General features: G+C 44.1%; 1 protein-coding gene across 1 annotated transcript in view; it reads right to left on the reverse strand.

Annotated features, from left to right (window-relative positions):
- Nucleotides 1–6,181: 6,181 nt before the first annotated feature.
- XYLT1 (xylosyltransferase I) overlaps nucleotides 6,182–23,306 on the reverse strand; it is a gene marked incomplete at its 5' end in the record, with an annotated part of 92,111 nt that continues 74,986 nt past the window's right edge. Inside the window, 3 exons of the mRNA XM_010080277.1 lie at nucleotides 6,182–6,504; nucleotides 14,843–15,176; nucleotides 21,067–21,262. Of these exons, the coding sequence (XP_010078579.1) occupies nucleotides 6,182–6,504; nucleotides 14,843–15,176; nucleotides 21,067–21,262 (853 nt within the window). The remainder of the gene's footprint in view (nucleotides 6,505–14,842; nucleotides 15,177–21,066; nucleotides 21,263–23,306) is intronic.

The following is a 23,306-nucleotide window of genomic DNA, read 5'->3' on the forward strand; positions in this document are numbered from 1 at the left end:
TCAACAGTGAGCTGCAAAAGAGAGCTCATAATTTCCTAAGGTTCATACCAATGTCTGAGCCTTCCTTTTGCCCAAAGGGATGGTCATTTTCCTCCCTTAAGGACTGCATTTGTAAGCAACTTCTATTGTATTTGTGAAGTGTGAGCTGACAGCAACACAACTGAGCTGTAATAGAAATCTCAAGGTGCCTTTTATTCCTTCCACAACAAACAGAAAAAGTGAGCAAGACACAGATAACACCTAACGTCCTAACGCAGTTTAAGGCCACATTTAGAAAGGATGAAAGTAAGGCTTTCTTTAAGGGGCAACGCACTGGATGCCACAATGGGAACAGACACGGAGCGATCCAAAGCTGATAGGATTCACCCAAGGAAAATCTGAAACAACATCCTAATTTTGGCCAGCGGGTCTGTACCTTCTTTTGGATGTAAGCAGGAAAATAAAATGAAATGCCACAGACATCCTCCTCCAGAATATTCCCAGCAAACTGAAGGTGCTCCCCTAGCAAGAGGTTGCTATCTTCTCAGTCGAGGGTGTTAATTACAACAGAACCAAAGACAAGTCATTACAATATACAAATGCAGCGCAATGAACCGCGCCTAGAATTGTCACTCTGTTATCAGAGGCACCTGTACAGTATCTTGCTGTTTATTTGGCAAGGTTACAAGTAATACTTCTAGATTTTAACAAAGTAGAAAGAGAATTTGCATAGATTGTACATTCAGTTCAAGGAGACTTCTGGTACCTTTTTTTGTTGTTCTCAGGTAAACGTGTTTGCAGACACAGTGAGGTAGCAGCTGTGATAGCACCATGAGCAAAAGAAGGTAACCAAGGCAGAAGCGAAGAGCAGAGAGTGATCTACACGCTACTGTTAGTATAAGGGAACAGACACGGTACCTGCAGTGTCACACTGTGAGGGCTGATCCCTGCCAACACCACTGAACTGGAGATGGCCCAGCGCCACCGCGGCCCTGCGTTAACACGGGCTGTGAGCTCTTGTTACCTCAGTTTAAATGCTCTCCTTCTGACCCTTATTTCCCTGTGGCGGTGGGTGGTGAAGGTTTTCAAAGGTCAGTCTCTCCTATGCTACACCTTTGAAGGGAGATACAAGTGAGAGCATTTGCTCGCTCTTGCAGAGCCTACAGGGCAGTGTCCCATCCCCTCCATGGTGACACCACTCCTACCTTCTCTGTGGGCGCTGGAGCTGTTCTGGCAGAAGCCTGAGAGTTTGGCCTGGCAATACTTTTTTAGGTGATACTTTCAATTGCCCACTAATATGGGTTTAATGTGATGTCCTACAAGTCCTAAAGGCTATTGTGGAGGACTTTAATGGTTGAAATAAAAGCGCATGGAGGTCATTATCTTTTCACAACCAGACCGAAGCGAAGGGCAGTGGGAAACACCACTAGCTGCTTTCTACCAGTCAGTCTCACTCTGTTGCTGAAATAACCAATGAACACTATTACATATGCTAAATACCCACACCTGAAAACCAGGAAGGGGTCATTGCTACCGCCTTTATGTGTGTTAGTACTGAGCTGACTGAGGGCTGTTCTGAGAGCAAACTCTTCTGATCGGCAGGTAGGGTTTTTGAAGAAGCCGCAGGGATTTGGCTCAGGCAAGCACAAAACTTCCTGCTCAGTGGAAGTGGTGGAGTCGGCCAAGGTTTCACACGGCCAAATCCTGAAGCTTTGGGATCTGGGAAGACAACGAGGAGGGTGTGATAGCCAGTGGCAAACTGGCAGTTCTCTGACAGCTGTGATGAAAGAGAACTAGAGAAATAAATCAGCACAAAGCTGGTCCTCATTGCCTGGCCACAACAAAAATCTGGATTTTGGTTTCTTTGTGAAGTCAAAGCTGAGATGTCAGGGCCTTGCTGTGCAGAAGGTGCTCAGCCTGTTCAAAGATTTGTTGTAGCACAATTGTGACAAACTTTATCAAAGTTTCAGCTCTTCTTTACCCTTCATCTGTCCCTTTGGTCAGGTTTAGAATATCCGAGTTCTGCTTCACTGACTTCACTACTCTGTCCCCTATACCCACGGCTACAAGTGATGGAGACTTCATTATTATTGCAATTAGTGCTGTAGGAGATGGACAGCAGTGAATACACATTAGTTGGTCCTTTTGAAGGTGCTGCAGGATCATTATGAATATGCCGTTAAACACCTGTACATGCATTGTGCACTGAAGCCGAGCCCCAGGAAAGTCAATTTGCAACACGCACAAACGCACATTCCTGTACCTCCAGGCTTAGCAGTAATGAAGGCTTAACAACAGAGATACAGATGGACTTCCCTGTATAACACTTGCTATCATGGCAAAATTGTTAAAATTCTCTGCTCACTGAGAGCACAAAAAAAATGAAGACATCATTCCAATTCTAAAAAAACCTTGACTATCAGAAAATGAAACTATAAATATTACTACTCAATGTCCAAATGTCATCAAAGAAAGACTTGGACACATCTAAAAATAAACTGTCATTTGAGCTATTTCTATTGGCCTCAAGGTTTAACATTATCATATAAAGAGGTTTGCATAATGTTAAGACTGACTTTGGACATAATTCATTAAATCACGTATGTAGATGTTCTGCATTTTGCCACATTCCCTTCCTGTGTAATACTGATAGATCACAGAAGTGCCACATGGCTGTCGCGCAGAATGAGCAGGGAATTTAAACAAGCAAAGCATTACGCACAGAGGACATATGTGTGCATATGGAAATGCGGCCCTCTCCCACAGGAAGGGATTTTGATCAAAGCTGGCTTTCAGTTGGAGTCCTATTCAGCAAGGACCAGCCAGTGGGATTGGAAAGTAACACTGCACATTCAAATGAAGATGCTTCACTTGCTTGTTTTGTACAAACTGTGGGTCCCTGCTCTGAATTCTCCTTTCACCAAATGTAAGATCTGTGAAGTTATTCTCTTCTAACAGTATATAACATTAATCGCAGGCTCCATGTGCCTGCCATTGCAGAACCAGAAAAGCCACTAAGCAAGACGCTGGTCTTAGCAGCGCTCCCACAGCATCAGCTTGGAGCAAGGTCTGCCCTCTGATGCAGAGTCTTGCTTTCCATGGTTTTTCTTCACAGCTACAGCACTTTGTAACCCAGACACAGTGTCCCATATACAACTCACGTTATCTGTGTCTGCCCATTAATAGCTATAGTGGAGGGTGCTGTTTAGGTCGAAAACTTGACACTGCCCTCCGAAGATGTTCCAAACAGGGCAGCTCACCCTTTTGATGACTTCAAATACAGACAGTATTTACTTACAGCATACTGTCACATCTTTTATTTATGCTGGACTTGACTCTGAAGTCCTTACTCAGCATCAGCGCTCTGTGGAAGTTTTGCCTGATTTGAAAGGACTGCAGGACCAGCCTCTCCAGTTTCACATCACATTTAACAGCAGCACTGGGATAGCCAGCTTGCTACAAAACTTCTTTGTGTAGATGCTTTTTGCATTTCAGAAAACAAACTAATATAAATTTTGCTTTGCGATATTTTAAACCTAGCATATAACGTAAATAGATATATCAGCAACCATTTGCTTTCTTTCCTTTTTCTGTACTAAAACAAAATAATTTGCACCTTACATTTTAAGTGATAGAAGTGGCAGATTTTCTTCTAACCACAAAAGACGGGATTGTTGCCACCTTCTGCTTGATCTAGTTAATAATGAAAACTTACCAACAAAGCACTTAAGAACATTCCTGAAGAATAAAAAAAGTATCAAATTTAAAAACCAAGTTATCTGCATGCGTGTGCGGGGGCACACCCTTAGACATATGCTTATGTGCAAGACAGACTGAAGACTTTGCGACTACCCCTGTAGTCTTATTGAGAACAATCACTCAACAGGATTGTTAATTTTATTGTGTGCCCTAAATATGATGTTCTTCATTTAATCTGCAGGGCTTGAACCGTGCAGTTGCCATCGCATCAGTGTGACTAAAGCCCTGAATTTCACAGTGAGGATTGGAGGTCCCCAGAAAATCTGAACTTCATGAAGGAATGTAAGATTAAAAACAAGCACTGTTAAAAAAACCCTACTGAATAAGCAATAACACTGTGTTTGTATTATATAAACCTGTTGGCAACCCTGGTTTTAAACACAGTTGCCTCTAGAGCTGGTTGAAAAGCTGGAACATCACCTTGACTGAAATATTTCAACCAGCTCTCATTGCTACAAACTTTCCTAAAACTACAGCTCTTGTGACTGTTAAAAATCAAGACAAAAAAAGAAACAGAGGTGTGAGGGGAGGAAGGCCTTTTCTTAACAAAGGCAGCTTCAGTTAGTGAGATAACATAATCGTCAAGCTGCAAAAGCAGCACCTACTAATTAGTCATTGACTAAAACATAAATAATAAATACCTAAATTGTTCCTTCTATGCATCCGTTTTTGTGCCAGATAAACATTTCAATGCTCTGCCTTAATGCCAGCACAGCTGACACCGCAATTTCAAGTCCAAAGCAAACCGCAAGTAGCTTTAAACCAGTACTATGGAGATACTACAAGCCTCTGGGATCTCTGTGTGACGGTCATGTTGCGACTGCTGTTTAAAAGGGAATTCAACCTTTCAGTGAGATGTGATTACAGAATGATTTTAAGGGTCTATTTCCCTCCTGATGTGGATGCTTAACTCTGATCAGCAGAAAGTTCGCCACACACACAGAAGGGTAAACAGATACCTTACTTTGTTACAGCAACAGGATTTTGTTTCCTAATTAACCTGATAGCTTTTAATAGCCTTTTTAGGTTATGTTGTTAACAAGAGATTACCACAACAACAACAAGTGCATGTTTTATGCTAATGTAAAACGCATTAGTTGGAGATGAATTTGCCTATAAAACCTATATTTTAAAAAGTTCTAGGGATGTAAATGAATTTTTTCCTACCCTGGAAAAATAAAATAATGCAAAACGTGCCTATTTAAAACAGGATGCAGCCTGCTAGAAATTCTGAAGCCAGGCATGGGTTGCTTGCTGACAGAATAAAGTAAAAGCACTGAGAAACATGGCATTGCTCTCCTTCACATTCAGCTCGTGGCTTCGGTCAGGAACCCACGTCCCGCACAGCCTTCCAGATGCCCTGCACGAGCCTGGGAGGACCCTTCTTCATGAAGAGCTGGCAGAGCTGAGATCAAGGGAGGGAATTAGTGTTAAGGCTTACTAGCCATTACTCAAATTACTCCTTGTTGCAGATTTAGGTCCCAATTCTACCATTTACCTGGTTCCACACAACTCCACTGCCTGAGGAAAAAAAAAAAACCTCAGCTCACAAGCAAAACCAGCAAAGGGTGTGAGCAGACACAGCAGAACCCACCCCCGGCCCACCCATACACGCTTGCTGTACTGGAAGCCTGCGAAACGCTTACGTGCTGGTGGGCTTAGAAAACAACCTGCAGATTTGAAAGGGCTGCAATCCTAAATGCTTCCTTGTTCTTTAAATTAGTACTCTTAGTACCCTGAACCTGATTGCATGAGACATTAAACACTAATATAGCAAAACACTGGCTCCGTTTAGAGTTTATAATGAAATTAGTCTAAAAAAATCTCTGAAAATAATCTGAAAGCTTCTGCTTTTGCTCATTTTCTCTAACTAGGACAACAGACATTAGCTGAGTCTAATTACTTTGTGTTATTAAAAAAAAAAAAAAGGGTGAGGGTGTACCATAATTATTTCACGTTCTGAGAGGTAATGTGGCCAATACAGGCTCTAACCTGCAGCAACTGACCTCCCCAGGAAGCCTAAGCTGAGGGGAATTTTGCTGTGATTTATTCATGGTAGCAAAATAATGGAAGTCTATGAAACAGCAGAGGTACTGACAAATTTATTTTTAAAAAACACTTTTAGCAGCAGCTCCTTCACTGCCCGCTCCATGGCTTGCTGCTATTATTTCAAAGCCCGCAGAGGCGGCGGTGCAGCGGTATGGCCGAGGCGCAGGGGACAGCAGGGCTGCGCGATGGCCAGCCAAAGCTGCTCCTGACAGAGCTGATGGAGAGGGCAGTGCCAAAGGCCTTGTCAGATTTGTTTTTTTAAATGAATTATATTGCAATAAGTAACAAAAAAGTATAATGTTCCCTTAGGTTTCTGAAATCTGGTGTGAGATTCACACACGAGCAAGGTTAAATTCCCTTTTAAAACCTATGCCGGAGGAGAGCGTACCAGATGCTACCTCAAGCGACCGTCAGGTTTGACGGGGCCCAGCTCCGATTTGGGGTCCGGGCTCAGGGAGCTCCAGGCTGTCTGAGCGCAGCCCTGCATGACGGGGCAGGCGGTGGGGCCAACGCTGCAGATGTCCATGGCCGACCAGACGCTGCCGACCAGAGAGTCCACCCAGGCTTCCAGCTGGGCGCCCACGAGCCCCGCGTTCCTCTTGGCCTGGTCCAGGCGGGCGGCACTGATGGGGATGTTCAGGACGGGGTTCAAGCCCTGGAAGCTCTGCTCCATGTACGCGTTCTTTGGAGGCCCACTGTGATACTGCATGGCTTCCTCTGGAAATGCAGAAACAAACCCCAAAATCAGTACATTAAGAAAAACGACAAACAAACCCAAGCCCTCAGGATCTAAGGGTACACTTAACAAAAAACCAAAAGCCAGTGGTGCGCTATAGTCCCTTTCCCCAGCACTGAGGACACGCTGCATCCCCAGGACACCGGCTGTGCTCCGCTCCCCAGCTCCTTGTGCTCACCCCATGAGCTGCACTCGCCGTGATGCTGACCCTGCAAGTGCTGCATTGGCAGGGCGAAGCACCGAGGCTGAAAGCCACGTTATCCTTATTATCGTCACCTACAACCAGTGTGCAACACAGCACGGCACAACAAAAAGGCAGGTCCAGCCTGGAGGGTGTCCCAGCTATGAGCTCCTCTCTGGATCTGGAGCCTGATCAACATTCTGAGGAGAAAGGCATTTTGCATTCAGGAGAAGCTGATTTTGCCTCTTTAACCACAGAAGAAGCCTTGGGAGATAAGCTCCGTGCAGCTGAAGTCACCCCTGTGGCCACCCAGGGAACGCTGTGCTTTGAAAGCAGGAAACAGTTCAAGGACGCCCGGAGTGAGAAGGCTGCTGACCCCCATCAGACCTTTGAGTGCCGTCATTGATTTGCCTAGGAGGAAGAGCCAAGATCTCCGCCTGTTCTCTTTTCTAAACCGATGAGCTCTACCCTGCTGTAGAGAAGTCACAGCATTTGTTAGCTCAGTGTGCCTCCAAAGACTGGGTGGGGCCATTCCTGGCACTTGGAAGAACAGCACCACAGCCTTGGGCAGACCAGACCCAGAATGAAACACGTGTAGCCCAGCATCATTCCTGGAAGTGCTCCAGTCGTGCTGGGAAAGTATTCTTTCAGGACAATGATATTTCAAGCTCTTGTGCCGAATAATGGATCACAACCATTTCCTAATGATCCTTCTCTTTGCATTGTGGTTGCTTTCCTTACAGTAACTCTTCTATCACAGCAAAATTCAGCACATTGCCCCAAATCTGAAATACTGCAGTAAAAATCATTGTCAGGCTGTGATAATGCCTCCAAAGACCTTAGACTGGACCCTGCAGGTCAGATCGCCCTTGTCTACGGCTGGCTGACTGCTTAAGGTCTGTGAGTGCACCAAGGTGCTGCTCGTAAAATCAGAAAGGGACTGTCCAAAAACATTCACCGAGTGCCTCTTGGGAGTAAATTTCCAACCATTTCTTTCTGTTCTCAGCTGACTTCCCCAGCATCCTCGCTCCGGCAGCACAGAGGACGTGTTCAGCTCTGCCAACACACACACTGTCTAGAGCACAGAAAGGGCCCATTCAGAGCGCTCCGGGCTAAGAAAGCCACCGCGCTCGGGTAGCGTTTAGAGGCCAGGAATTACATATTCGCGGCTACAATTCCTTCCACATGTCCTTGCTGCCCGCACCGCAGCCTGACACTAAGTCCTTTCTTCCATGCAGAGGATGGTATCTCAGGCGTTGGCAACAAATCAGTACATTTATTTAGAGGGAAAAGGGACATTTAATTGGAGCTTTGCTGCTACATTTGCAAAGTCTTTAATGTCAAATACTGTGCAAATCCATTACTTCAAATCCCCAATTAAATTAGTTCGGCACATCCCCATTACACATCACTTAGCTGTTCCTGCATTCATCTAAACCCTCTTTTTATTTTAAATGGTAGATATCCACAATAACCTCCCGTCAAAATGAGTTTATTCCGTGCCCATGTGTCAGAAGTGTGCTCTGCCAGAGCACCGCAGTTTAAGAAACAGAACAAGTACACATGATTAAATTTCCTCCTTTGGAAGCAATTAAATATGGAAGACTGTTTGTCAACATATTAATTAAATAGGAACATTCTAAGCAAAAATCCCAAAACAAATAAGAGTTGGCATTACTAGCAGGATCATCAGATTGAAACAGGCAATTCAGAGAGCTTTTGAATTACAGCCTGTTGTGCATGCGTTTAGTGCACGGAACAAGAGAGACCTTTTTTCGTACAAATAACAGGATGAAATGGAACTTGCTCTTCCCTCTGCCTCAGCCTCACACTTGTCCCAGGCTTCAGGACTTAGTGGATTATCAGGACTGGAAGGCATGAGACCTACAGAAACCACAGGACACAGGGCTTGGCCATGCAGCAGGAGATCATCTTTTTCTGTGAATGTCACCCTTGTTGCTTAGGATTAGGGGGCTGCTTTTGCTAAAATAAAGGTGATAACCTCAGCATCTTCTGCACATTTAAATTTCTCCCCTGTGCTATTGCTGTAATTGTGTCAGACAGGCTGTGCTTCTCACACCAAAGCACCGCTGTTCTGTTCGGCACCACCAAGTGACTGCCACGCTCTGCTCCAGAACTGGCCGCGCTGCAAGGGCGTGCTGGCTGCTTCAGCAGTGATAGCGTGTACTGGGACTGAAGAGAAACTTTTTGAAAAGCCACACATAAATATCAGCAGGTAGGAAAAGTAAAGACTGCTGAGGACAGTACTAAAGGCAATAAAACACTCTGTTTTTCAGGGTGTTAAGGGCTACTGCTGCCCACAGGGAAAATGTGCTTCTCCAATGTGAAGAGAATAATAATGAACGCTGACGCAGTATGGGAGGGGACTGCTCAGCCCCACAGCAGAACGACCACCGTGAGTTAGGTGTCTGAACACCCTGTAAAGAGAGAGCTGGGTAACAGCAATTTGAGTGCAGAGCTGCGTATACTGATCAATAGGAAATGCTGAGGATTCAACCCAGAACCCTCTCCTGGAGCCTCCAAGTCCTTGGTAAAAGTTCACAGGAGAAAGTAAGGGGGATGCTGCTCATCCAAGCCATGGCAGATGTGGGCTATTCCTCTTTGCATTAAAGGAAAAACAAATGAGATAATCAGGGCTCTGTAACCGTCTGGGTTGGGACAGAAGCAGGTCAGTGTGAGCCCTGAAATACTGTATAAAAAAAGGCTGGAGCTACTGGGCTCTCCTAAGTCCCTGCTCATGAGCAAATAATGAAGAATGTAAGGCTTGCCCCTGTGAGATGTGTGTTTAGACATTTAAATCTGTACGATTAGAGTAATCAGTTCAAAATAAGCTGAATTGCAGGCATTAAGCCAGATTTTTTTGCCAGCAAACACATCCAAATAGCCCTTTGACCTCAGGAGGACATGTATCAATGCAAAATATATTCCACTGACTCATAATTATAGCTTTAAAAAATGAGTTATTTCTGTCCCCCATTTTTGTTTGTTCTTCCCTCTGCAGGGAGAGCGCTTCATTTCTCAACTGACTTTTCTTAGTAGAACCTCTTTGGACTAAATATACAGCCTATAGCCAGTCTCATAGGCTGGGATTTCAGCATTTTTGTGTTGTTCTGTTCTTCATTTTGCAGAAAAAGCCAATGAGTATAGACAGAGAGTGGGCTAAGGGATGAAAAATGCAGTTATCTTGGTACACATTAAGGCGCTAGATCTGTGGTTTTTTTAAAAGTAATGCAGAATGTAGAGCTTTATTTCTTCACTTGAATGGTGCTGAAACCCTCTGGCAAAGAGGTAATTTTTTATTGACATTTTGTTTGTTTTCTCTTGCAGCAAACAAGACAGTGTTGCATTTGCTCATTGTGAAGCTAATCGACTCCTTGTCAACTGGATCTGAACTAAATTTCAAAGCAAATCCCTGTCTTCAGGGTTTTTCTTGGAATGACGATTCCAGGGCATGTCTACTCTGCAGTTATGCGCTTGCCTGCTACTATTACTGCGTTTATCAAGAACATGCCACGTTACCTCTGGTTAATTCAAAGAAATCACAGCAGTTCCGACACAAGTTGCCACCCACTTTATAATCCATATGGATGCAATTAGAATTGATTGAGCCACTGCAAACAACCAATGGCAAAACAAAGGTTTCCCAGTATATACTTAATTAAGATGATCTATAAATATGGATTGGGTTAAATCTTGGCCTTTGAGATGCGCACGTGCATCACAGGCTGTCTGCTGATGCTGTCAAGCCTTTCAAAGCAGTGGCTGCGGTCAGCGGTCACAGGGACCTGGAGCGGGTGTTCAAGGCTCCCTGTCCCGCGGCGGAGCAGCAGAGATCACACGCCCCATGTCTGGGGCACGCGATCAAGCCAGGAACCCAACGTGAAAGGTCTCTTAGGGCAAAGAAGGAAGATGCTCTTCTTCACTGCCCTTCTTGTCTGAAGGAAGAAGGGTTTTATTTATTCAATTATTTATTTATTTTCAATCCAGTGTTCAGCATGAGCTTGAGGTCTGGGGCTTTCTCTGCCCCAGAAGTGAACCTGCCCACTGGCTCGCAGTAACCTATTTAGCTTTCATGAAACAGGTTCTATACATTAAATGCATGACAACTCATTATTGTCACTCCAGCTGGGAGACTGCTGTGGAAACTTTGCCATAAATATAAACTCCAATTTAAAAATGAAATTGCTTTGGCTTTTCCCTGCCCCTCTCTGCCCCTGGGAGCTGTATGCGATCACACCTGGCATGACTGTTTCACATGGACTTTGTAGAGCACGGAAGGGTGGGAAAGTGGGATGATGAGGATGCAGAGCCAACCTCTACCGAATTCACTGTTTTCTTAGGAACTGAAATCTACCTGGTAGCTTGGATTACAGTCTGTGAACTACTGGCTAAATGCTCTGAATTATACCTGTTGTTTAGCTCTGCCTCTCCAGTCCCCACGCAGGGGACCTGGACATCTGTCCTTGAGTCACCAAACCTCACTGAAATTCCAGCTGCCTAGAGCAGACAGCAAGAAACCCCCATCCCTGTCTGTTACCACTGCTAGTGATCTCCTGCTGATCTTCTCCCTGTTATGCCTCCTCCACGTTACATTCCCTCCCTGTCTTGGCACAATTCAATCCCAGGGCATCCTGCTGGTCCTTGGCAGCCCTCCTGTGTCCTTACAATAAGCACGAAGTACTTGGCTTTATGCACTCAGCCATCTGGTGAGAAACTCAAAGTTGCCATTTAGAAGAAGAATAAAACAGAATCTCACTGTGCAGGACACAGGGGGAAGGAGATACTGGTGGAGCAAGTAAACCTGATTTCTCCAAATGATTTATCTCACAAATTCACTTAATTTTCTTTTCTTTTCTTTTTTCTCCAACCAAGCAAACTCCTGAAGGCAGTCTCAAGCCAGAAGATCTGCTGAAGGCAAAACTGATCAGTAACACAACTCAAGCTAGAGAAAACAAACACAGATGTGGGTGAATGGAGGGGAAAGAGGAGCAACAAAGAATAAATAACATTAGATTCTACACTTTCCACTGAAATAGCTTTGGGAGCCTTGCTTGCAGTGGAAATGCCCTAAAGCTCCCAGCATACTCTGTAATTCCATGTAAGATCTGATCTCTTATAGATCCAGGTTTTGAAGAGGTCAGTTAATGTGTTTTTAAAACAATTCACATTCTGTCAGTTCTGCACATCTGGACACAATATCAAAGAGAACACCTGCTCTGGATTCCCCTTTATTGTTTTACTTGCATGCACAGACTTTAGGCCAAAATTAATAAAAAAACAGGAATAAAAAATTTAACAAACTAGCTGCATATGCTGTTTTTACAATCTGCTAATCAAAACATCTTTGCTGGTAGCTATCCCACGATTGCTTTTTTTATTTTGAATTGTAATCTTTAATTTTGAGAGTCATGATACAGGAATTAAAATGTTTCGCTTTGATTATTCAAAAGAGGAGCAAGTGGCTCCCTTCATGACGCTGGGAAACCAAAAGCAACTTTTCCCTGTGCTCCTTGCTGAAGTAACATGTATATAAGCAATGATCTTAGGACATACAGCGATTGTTGTGTTCATGCTCTCAACATACAAGATTTTAGTGGCTGCTGCACTGCTGCCAGATTTGTGCAAACGCTTTAGAGAATGACACAAACAATCACACACAAGACCGTGGACAGTAACTACGTGGACTCCAGCTTCTACATCTGGAGTATGAGATGGGGCCGAACCATTACCAAGCCAATGACATGCAAAGCGGTATGAAATGTATCAAATGTATCAGCCATTCAAAAAGCTTCTGGAGTAACAAATGCTTTCCAGGGTAACCTTTCTGACAAAAGCAACAGCATTTTTTTTTTCCCCCCTCTTTTTTTTTTTTTTTTTTTTTTTGTGGCAGGGGGGAGGCAGGTGTGCACACAGGGAGGTAAGGGTAAGGGAAGATGGATGGAAAAACAAGATTTTAAAGAAACCCTAATAAAACATATTCCCTTCTCCTGCTGACAGCTCCTGGCTACGACTGATGTATGTTTTATTTTCAGTGTTGAGACAAGACAATAATACTATCCCTTCATTTTAGAAGATTTTTGGCAGCTTTGTACTGTTTACAACAGTAACAAAAATTGTTCTTTTAGAAGTTCTAATTCTTCTGTCATATTCTCACAATGTCTTTATTTGGCAGAGAAAAATATATTTAAATAATAAAGTGGTGACAAACTGACAAAAGCAGGAAATCAAAGCTAAATGACAATTGCCTGCACAGAACACAGTAGTGTCACTGAGACAGAAAGCTTAAAAACCCCAAACAACAGGAATTTGCATTGTAAATACATTTCTAACTACAGTGGAATGTTACTGTCTGCCCCCTGCAATTAATTTTCTTCTTCACCTTCATGCCTCAGACATCTGGAGATTATACATCCCTTCATCAGTAGCAAATCACTCCTGGGGCTTTTTTCCTAGATAATGTTGTTCCAGAGCTTTATATTTCATTCCTATAGCAGATTTGAGCTACCCTATGAATGAACTGGGCTCTTCAACAAAAAATATGAGCCAGGTCTTCTCTCGCAGTGTATCAATGGGCAATACAGAGTAGCTCCATAATTTCACTGGAATTATTCCAGATTCAGAGTCTGGACCAAAGGGAGCTTTGCCTTTGCACCATAATGTGTGGACTCACGGTTGAAGTCTGAGGCACGCTTAACTGTCCACAGGGCTCTCATGTTATAGGGAAAAGCAGCAAAGTTGCTGGCTACGTGCCACATTTTCCATCTAATTTATGCCTTAACTGTTAAATTAGCAAAGAACATGGAATTCATTGATTTCCAGGAGATGAGTCAGTAACAGCTGCATTTAGAAGAAAGCTGCCTCAAACTTTAAAAACGTATTCCTTCTACACAGGGTGTTCCTTCACAATTTATCATTGTCTATTAGCTAATAACAGCAGCAGGTTGTTGGTGGTTTAGTTTCTGCTTAAGAAACAATGTCACCAAATGTTAGAAGAAGAAATCAGTAAGGTAGCTCTTCTGCTGAGAAACGTGTAGAATCAAGCTCCTGTGGAGCGAGATAAGGGCTGCATTAGCTCTCAGCAGCTGTCTGCTGCTGTTTGCATTACAGAAGCAGCACGTTACGCTGGAAGGTAAATGCCTGACTCAGTTTATTTGCTGCCTTGTCAGGAAGAAGAACTCCTGAAAACTTAATAGGATCGTTCATGTATCTAGTAAATTTAAGATGTCTTAAGTTATGAATATTAATACTGGGCAGATGGAAGCACTTGAGCACATTAAGAAGAATGGTAAAGATATTCATAGCAACAAACGTGTTTTCATCTTACTGAGTAAGACAACAGGTGTGGCTACAAAATGTTCCCTCTCCTCCCAGCCCAGCGTCCTTGGCACTGGCTTCGGACCCGATCACTCGAAGAATGCCGGTGCCAGTGCCTGGAGACACTGGCAGCTCCAGAATGACCTCTGTATCTGGATGGCTCAGGGCTGCTGTGCCAGGGAAGAAAATGGTTTCTTTCTAAAAAATGTCAGCGTGGGTCTGATCGTGTACTTACTGGGATCGCCGTATCCACTGATATTTCTGTAACACAACTGCCTGGCATGTGCTGAGCAGTTTTTGGCAGGTATCAGGCAAGAACGAATGCCTGGACCCGACAACATGTCAGGCGAGCTCTGGCCTAGCGTAATTTTATCTAATTCAGCATTTTGCGTATCAGTGCTTTTATCCTTAAACACGCAGATTTTGTCAAGATAAGTCTAAATATCTGTGACTCTCATGAGTAAATGTGAATGAAAAGCAGCAAAGTCCATTTTTCTTTCTGTTTCTAAATGACGGCTTTTACAATAGCTGTTAGATTAGTGAGAGTCTGGAGTTCTCTGGATTCTGAACTGTGCATATTTTAAAGATATAAATAGGCTTTTGTTCAAAGTGGCTGTGTTTTACAGACTGGATACAGACACTTCCGCTTGTCTCGGTGCAACAATTTCTTCTGATTTAGTATCTATAAAATTCCTTTCTTTTCTCCTTTTCCAATACCGTGCTACTTCATTTTTAACAGCAGCACTTACAGTGAATACAAACACAGAAACTGTATTATTCCTGTACAAAATAATAAAACTTACCTTGTTTGATAGGCTGCCGGTTGGAGAAGGTGAGAGGCGTAACAAGGAATTTGGTTTCAGCTACTTGTACCCAGTGGTGCAGGATTTTTATTGTCCAGACACCGGGTCGCAGGGGCAAATTCAAAGGTGGTTTGTAGTGAGTAAATTCGGCACTGGATTCAATAAGAATATCGTATGTTGCTGCAATTACATTAACAGGATCCACCCAAATGACAGTAACGGTGACGTTGGGGCCTTTTCCCCATTTCTGCATGCCAATGGGCTCATCTGTCGGCCCCAGGAGTCCTCCGAAATTCCGGAAAATCCTTTCCTTGGCGTCCCATTCGGTGCCAATCTGAAATTGAAGAGCACATTGCTGCTAACATCATCTCTGTAAGCATCAAAGACCCTTAAGTCAAATAAGGGCTCTCAAGACACACAAATAATATTTTTCCAATGACACGAATTATGCATACATATAAAGGCTGACAGCAACGTGACCCAAGATCATATGATGTACACAAGTTGTGAGACAATTTTGAATGCAAGGCTTATTTTTTTTTTGCTCCAGTCGTCCACTTTTCATTGATATAAAGGTTTTCTTTATATTAAGAGTGACATAACAGGCTACGTACAGCAGCTCTGCTTTTCCCCCACATGGAAGCAGTCAATAAAGGACCAAGCCTAGTGACTGAACACAGGCTACGCATAGAAAAATACAACCCATCACCTCCTGGGTCATGAAAATATATTATACATTTTAGAGACAGAATCTGCAGTAGATACCTACCCAGTTACTGCTAAGGCCAAGGAAGAGGCTTTGGTGGCTTTAAGGACAAGTCGCATCAGGTCCTTTACTACAATCTGTCCCTGAGATGCTGTCTCCTTGCACTCTCCTCCCGACTGACGTGGGAAGTTGTTTCTGGTAAACTCTTTTCTTACTGTCATAATAGTGACATTATTTTTCATTTATTCACTAACTAACAATAAAGCAGCTGATTCACAATCTAGTGTAAATATTTAACAGCCCTTTCTTTTTCCTAGCAGCTTTCATATTTCAATGCTTTTTTAATATGAATTTTAATGGTTCACCCATAACCCACGGGATGACACGAACTTACAAGCTGTTGCCATTAATGCTTGCACACTACTGAAAATAAGCGTCTCTAAACAGACAGAATAAAAACGTAGTAACCGGCTGCCTTAGGCCAACTGAAAGACTTTTTACTATCCCCAGCAGTAAATCTGGCATGTGTTTATGAGGCTGACTGTTAATGAACCACTTCCATCAATTCTCAAGAAGGCAACCTGGCGGACCACGGTATTGAAGGCTGCGTATCTGCTTTTGGAGGAAGTGCCCAACTCGCTTGTCCTGCGAGGTCCTGCTCCCATGATCTCAAATCAAAAGTGATCAATATCAAACGCAAAAGATTTGAAGGACCCTATTTGAAGTGAAGAACAGAAGAACCTCTAGGATCCTGTTGGCAAGCAGACACCCGATGTCATTCCTTGGAGAGACAGACATACAGACGTCTTGGCCAGCCTGGTACTGAAACCCCTCGTAGTCCTTCAGGTCTTCTTTGTCCTTGATCTCCAAACAAACAGTGTAGATGACCTAAGAGTTTATTTGTGCCCATACAGAAACCCCGGGATGTTCTCCAATGGTCTCCGGAGGCCCATGCACACACAGACAAGATCCCCTCATTCCGCATCTGTGGATATTGAAGATTTCCCCAACACAGAGCTGTCCTTATCCCTAATATTCACCTCACACGGGCATGCTCAGTCCTGCTTTCCTGAAAGCGTAACAAATAATCGTAGCTCATTTGCTTTAGAGATTTTTCTTCTAGATTTCATCTCATTTGATGAGAATAAGTGGCTCCAATATAATGCCAAAATCCCCCCAAATCGTTAAAACGTAACAATTACCTGCTGCCTTATACCACTGATAGCTGTACTGGCAACTCTCCAATCCCCAGTCCCTTCTCAATAAATCACTGTGGTTGGCAGACAAATTACGGGAGGACTGCAAAAAGCTACAAGGCCAGTAGAATAAAAACCTACCATCCTAAATCCATCTGTCATCATACGAATTCCTCCTACTGGACTATGACACTGCAGAATATGAGACAAAATGAACCTTCCACTACTCTGCAATCAACACAGCAGAATCGCTGGTATTTCAGAGGTATTTCACGTAGCACACCAGCTAATCAAACCAGACAGCGTAGCCCAGATATCAGACCCAAGCATCGACTGCCTCAAGGAGCTGTCAGCGTGTACTCTCCTGACAAGACCGACTGAATATGTATGGAAATAAGCTGAGACAGAAAATATCCTGACCAGATCTTATTATCTACTCCACCAACCTTCACTGAGTGCGGCCATGTCACACCTACCAGAGCTCAAGGGACCTGGAAATAATAAAGCCACAACATGTGAAACAAATCTACACCCCCCTGGGCAAAGGAAATCCTCTAAGGAAGCTCTTTCCACCACATTCGTTATTTCTTATTGAAAAACTCCTTCAAGAAAGTTTACTTCATCCTCAAAAATTACACATTCATCCCCAACATCCAACTATTTCTACCTGCTTAGTCTCTCATCTCTGGGAAATCAGAAAGTCACAACGCCGTGCTCCAACCTCCAGGTGACACTGCTCTACACCAGGATGCACAAAGTGGTATGTAGAACAAAGGCTGCTTTTGGGGAAAAATTATAACAGAATTGTTGGCTGGGTGTTAAGCTTTGTGCAGGTGTGTTACTGGGTTCCCTAATGTAAACCAAAAGGCAAGAGAAGAGGAAGGGACAACTCTCATGCTGGTGACAATTGCCTCCCATGAGAGCCTGTCACACCACCACTGCCAGGGTGTGCAGGGCTGTGAACACAACAGCACAAAACCAACAGGAAAACACTGCCACAGAGCAGAGCCTCGGCAGCAGAACAGCCCCTGGGTACCCTGCAGCACCCTGCGTGCCCCAGCGCCGAGCTCAGACCCGACAAGGTGCTGACACCACGGCACCTCAGGGCAGGGAGCTGCACCCACCCATTTACAGGATCTGCCCTTTATGTCTAGTTTCCAGCTGGGGACACGCTCTCCCATGCTGCACAGCTTACAGGACAAGCTGGTTGTGGAAGTACAGGATTTTAAAGGGAATGTCAGTTAAAGCACCGGTTAGAGGCTCATACCGCTTCCCTTGAACTCTGCACAGCTGAGTTTCCAGCACTGAGATGTCTGATTTTATACACCAAGAGATACTAGAGTCCTATAATATTTCTCATAGCCCCTTAAAACACTCTAAGTAGGCTTTCACTTTCAGATGGAATACACAAAGAATGGGATGGAATCAAGCAGTAATGAATATCCGATAATTTATGAAGGGATGTGGCACAGAAACCGATGTTTTCCACATCATTATTTTAATCACCATGATTTTGGGCTTCACGAGCAGGCTCTGTGCACAGGGTATGTTTCGAAAGCTGGAAGTCTCTCATTGGCTTAAAACTCCTGTTTCTATCTCTGTTCACTCCCAAGATAAAATTTTCCCAAGATAAATTATGCCTTGATTATGGGTTTGTGTCTCATTGCTCACCACAAACAGGACCATTAGGTTCACACAATGCACACTAATTGCCTGCCACCTAGTTTATTTTATTCTCTGTGATGAATCACAAGTCTTAACAAGACCAGAAATGAACTTAAGTGTTCACCTGGTATATGCTGAGCTGAGACTTCTAGAATTGTACAGCAAACCCATCTTCTGCCCTCCGTGTAAAAGCTGTCGTGAACCCAGGCTGGTAGGATACACGCTGTGTGCACTGTGCACAAGCCAATTTTAGGAGGTGTGGGAGTTTCATGCTTGGAAATCATCTTTCTTGGATTTCCTGTAAGTGTATTTTATTTTGCTCAGCCCAAGACTGAGCGCAGGAGCCGTGTGCCACGGGAACGCTATCATTAACCCCACCGGCCGCCAGGCAGCCCGGCCAGCTGATTGCTCCTGCCTGTCCTCAGGTGGTGCATGTGCATGGTGCCGCTGGGGAGGCAATGTCTGAGCAGCAAAGGGAAGGAGCAGACGGCAGGAAGGGCCGACTGGAGAGATCCTGTTGTCTCTGCTGCAATCTCAGCTCTGTGTCAGGGTCACCAATACACCCGGGAGCACATTCAATGCAGCGTGTCTGTGCTCTTCCTGCACGCCCTGTCGGTGTGAGCTGGGAGAGCCCAGAAAGCGCCCAGCTAGAAAGGCCCCACTCAGTTTCAAATTTCTGCCGGATCATGGGGTGAAAGTTGTTGAAAAAACAGCAGTTACATGTCCCAGTAAGCACAAATCTTAAGTTTCTTTTCTGGTGCTTAACCCATGAACACCGATGCCCTCACCTGAGCTGAGCTGCTGAGTTTGTTTCACACTTGCTGGACTCTGACAAAGAAGTGGCATTTCAAGAAGCAGCAGCAGAGCAGAGGCTTTCCAGCCACGCTGAAGCTGAAGAGGTTAATGCTGGATTTATACCAGGGTAACTGAGAGAATAATTTGGCTCAGCGGCAGAGATGCCTGCAGGCCAAGGGAAGGCATCAAGTAAAATAAACAATTAAGAAATGATTAAATTATTTACTTTGTACCTCCTGGTCTTTTAAGATATGAATCATCTATGAGAGGACAATTAAAGAGTTTAGGCAAGAAAAAATAATGAATCTAAGCAAGCAGCCACCAAAACTCTTTTTGTGTGTTTCAAATAGAAGAAAATGTTTCCTTAGCCTGAAAAAAAGCTCACCAGTGATTAAATCCCTCACTGCAGCAGTTCCTACAGGGCTGCTCACAGACCAGCTGTGGCCCATGAGGCCGTGAAGAGCGGCTCATTAGTCACACGGGATCTGGGGACCCTCCCTGCAGGGCGACACGCTCCCCAGAGCTGTGGGCACAGGGCAGCCAAGAGCCCACCGACACGTCAGGAGAGGCTGACACTGGGCTCTGCCGCTCCAGGACGTCGGTCAGTCAGGCTCACGCCTGCTGTACAGCTGGTTTTGGGGAAAAAGGTGCACTGGAGCCAGGGGGGATCTGGGAAATGGCCAGCGAGCAAATTCTGGTCCCCGGTTTGTTTCCTCCCTACAACTGCAATGAAGTCAGATGTATCCTTTCTAAATATTTTTTATTTCACTTCTAGAATACTGAGGTCAGTATATTTTTTTTTCATCATTCAATTAGAAAAAACCTCTTCCTACTGCCAGCCCAGTTGCTTTCTAGAGAAGGACCCAGAGCATGCATCAGTACAAAAGTGAGATTAAAAGTAGCAAATAAACAGTAGAAATACTCCTACAAATCACAAGAATTAAAGCTTGTATGACCATTTATCATTGCATGAAATGGAAAGCCTAACACAGACACATTGATAAATGGAACACACTTTCCATCCATCTCTTTAATGGCACATTAGTGTTATGGATTTGCCATGCACACCAAAACACTGAATCCTACCTAGGCATTTCTTAATTGCACAAGAAGATCGTAATTTATGGACTTGGCCATAATGACTAGAACACATTTGTTCAATCAATTTTATACCTTAATTGAAATTTGTGGCTTAACAAGAAAAAACATGAAATTAGCTGCTCAGACAGTTATATCTTTAAAACAGAACACAGATGTCGGGTTCTGTTAGTGGTCAACTTTCCTGATATATTTTAGGGTACATTTTTTACACTTTATGTCAGATCCTGAGACAAATTCCTAGAAGAAATAACAGGATCTGTGGGAAATCTGAGCCACTGCTGTGATGATTTTCTCTTTTGTGTTACAACATCAATATTCTGCTCAAACATGGCATCAGTGCCTGGCTATCACTGATTTTATGAGGTGTTTTTCAGCATACGATGGAGAGGAATGCTTACCACATCCCCATTGACATCCGGAGCTGCAGAAACATGGCATTTTTCCCAGGTATCTCTCACAGCCTTCATAACAATCACAGTCACAAAACTTTTAAGATACTGAGCCCTTTTTGCAACAGTAAGTGTTTTCAGTTTGTTCTTAAAACAAGAGGGAGTGAGGACACTCAGAGTAACGGAAGTAAGGGTTGACCACAGATCTGAACTAACAACAGTATCTCCTTCAACAAAGGGGATGTGCACTACACTAGAGAGCTGCTCTCACCTAAATATTAGACAGAAATACAGTTTCCAAAGGCTGCTGAATTAGTGTGCCATCTCTCCAGGGGCTTGTGACATTGTGCATGGGTGGCTACGAATACTTACCTCTGAGAACTGCAACCTTCCAAAATCGCTCGGTGGACTTGCGATCTTAAAGACTTTCTTTGGCATCACCCACGTTTCCAAAGTTTCTAGCTTACTGACAGCCAGGTTGGTCGCGTGGTGCCTGATCAGGAAGCCTTGGAAACGGTCAGCAAGGAAGTAGAGGTGGACGGAAACTGGATGGCCCATGAGGTAGTATCTGTAAAACAGCACATGCAGACACCCATCAGGGACACAAGAGAGACATGAAATCTCCATTTACTTGGAGCTAATGGCTTAAGAAGCATTCATTTCAACTAGAAAATTCACTACTGTACATTAAGAGATTTCAAATGTGTTCATGACTCATTATCAAGTATTCTGAGGCTGTTCTGATTAGCCTGAAACACAGAAAATGTTACCAAGAACATATGCTTATTTAGAAGATATTCACAGCTCTAAGCTCTTTAGCAGATTACCTCCGTGTGCCAGAAAACTCCCCTCCCTTAATACCTTTTCTGGGCAAAAAGTGCCACCCAGAGATACACGCTGTTAGGCTGCAGCACTGTTTGCTGGGATAAATGATGTTCAAGAAACGTGTCTGCTGTTCCAAATCAGGTGGTCTTTTCTCTCCCTTCAGCAGGGCTGCTCCCTGCAGATGCCCGGCAGTGGCAGTGCCTCCCTGGCTCGCTGCGGGACAGTGGGAGGCTGGGGACAGACAGCAGGAGGCTGGGGACAGCAGAGGGTGCTGCGAGGCTGGGCACCGGCAAGCCGATGCCCCGCTCCGCTCCCGCATGTAAATCTGTCTTCCAACCACTTCTCCAAGGGCAGAGATCTGTAGTGTGGCACTGCAGTGAAGGACACCAGGATACAGTCCCCATTTTAGGTCTCCTTTATTTTAGGAAATAAACTTCACATTCCTTAAAGACTTGAGGTTGCTTTTGCCATGGATTTTTCACTCGTAATTAAAAATAAACTGCAAAAAGGTCAAACAGACCGGAAAAACCTCTCATCGGGAGATTTGGAAGACTTCAGTGACAGTTTGGATTTTAGAGACATTGTAGTCATGGTTTCAAATAATTAAAATTTATGGTCACTTGTCTGCTATAGTCTCAGAAACATCTGTAATAATGTGTGTGTGTGTATGGATGCATAAATAATTAAAAACATGTTGTTCATAGCTCTGAAATCAAATATTTTGCTACTTTACAGCACTGACATGAACTGTGAAACAAGTGTGTTTTGCAACACATTTAAAACCAACTGGTATGACATCTTCCCAGTCAAGCCAGCTATGTCTGACTCCTCAGGCTAGTTATTGCATCTCAAGACATAAGCACCATGGGGACCTAACCAAGAAGGACTTTCCATTACATGAAACCAGAAACACCCAGAAGGAAGTCTTTAGAGCTTGAGAAATAAACACAAAGAGACGGGATACAAACAGGGCCAGCACTGACGGACTGAGCAAAACCACAGCAAAGCTACGCAGCCAATACCAGCAACAATCCGATCTCTGAGCACTAAGGCCTCCTGTTTTATATGTGTGCAGCAGCAAATATTTACAATATCCTTGAAATAGTCTGAGTAAATTGTCTCTTGGCAGCAGTGAGTAAAAATGCCTAAAGATGAAGAGAAATAAATTAAATCTCAATCACACATTAATGTTGCTTCCACCGAAGATGCTGATGTGCAATCTAATTTGGTAGCAGAGCAGTCTGCAGGGGGTACAGCTTTCCGAGGCTGTGAGCTAGCCCTTGTTAGAAAAGTGTACGAGGCAGCTTCTCTTAGAAAAGTCTCCTGGGCCGCTGCGGGTGGCAGCATGGGATTGACTCCAAATGTGATCTGAAACAGTGGAGGCTTTCCTCACAGTGCCTGCAGCAGTGTGAGAGGAGCTGGGGCGGTGGCTGCACCATCAGCTAACTTTGTGCTGCTGCTAGCCCTAGCAGCACAGGGAATAGCATCCCCGTGCTCAGCCCAAATATATCCCTGCTGTTACTGCGCTGGAGCCATGCTAAATCACGAGAGGGAACGAGGAAGTGTATGTATGCATACACCTAGAAAGACAACGTAGCATCAAGAGAGAAGAGATGTGAATCATAACCTGAGGATTATCCACCTTTCTGTGATTTAAATTGGAAACTGACTCTCAGTTTTTTGAGGGGGCTCAGGGAGGTATGAAGATGAAGCCTCCATTCCACATGATGGTTTGCAATTCCTCCCTGCCCTGTTTTGTGAGGCTCCAGCCCACTGCAAAGGAGCCG

The sequence above is a fragment of the Pterocles gutturalis genome, unplaced genomic scaffold (assembly GCF_000699245.1).
Source record: "Pterocles gutturalis isolate BGI_N339 unplaced genomic scaffold, ASM69924v1 scaffold8269, whole genome shotgun sequence".
Lineage (NCBI taxonomy): Eukaryota > Metazoa > Chordata > Aves > Pterocliformes > Pteroclidae > Pterocles > Pterocles gutturalis.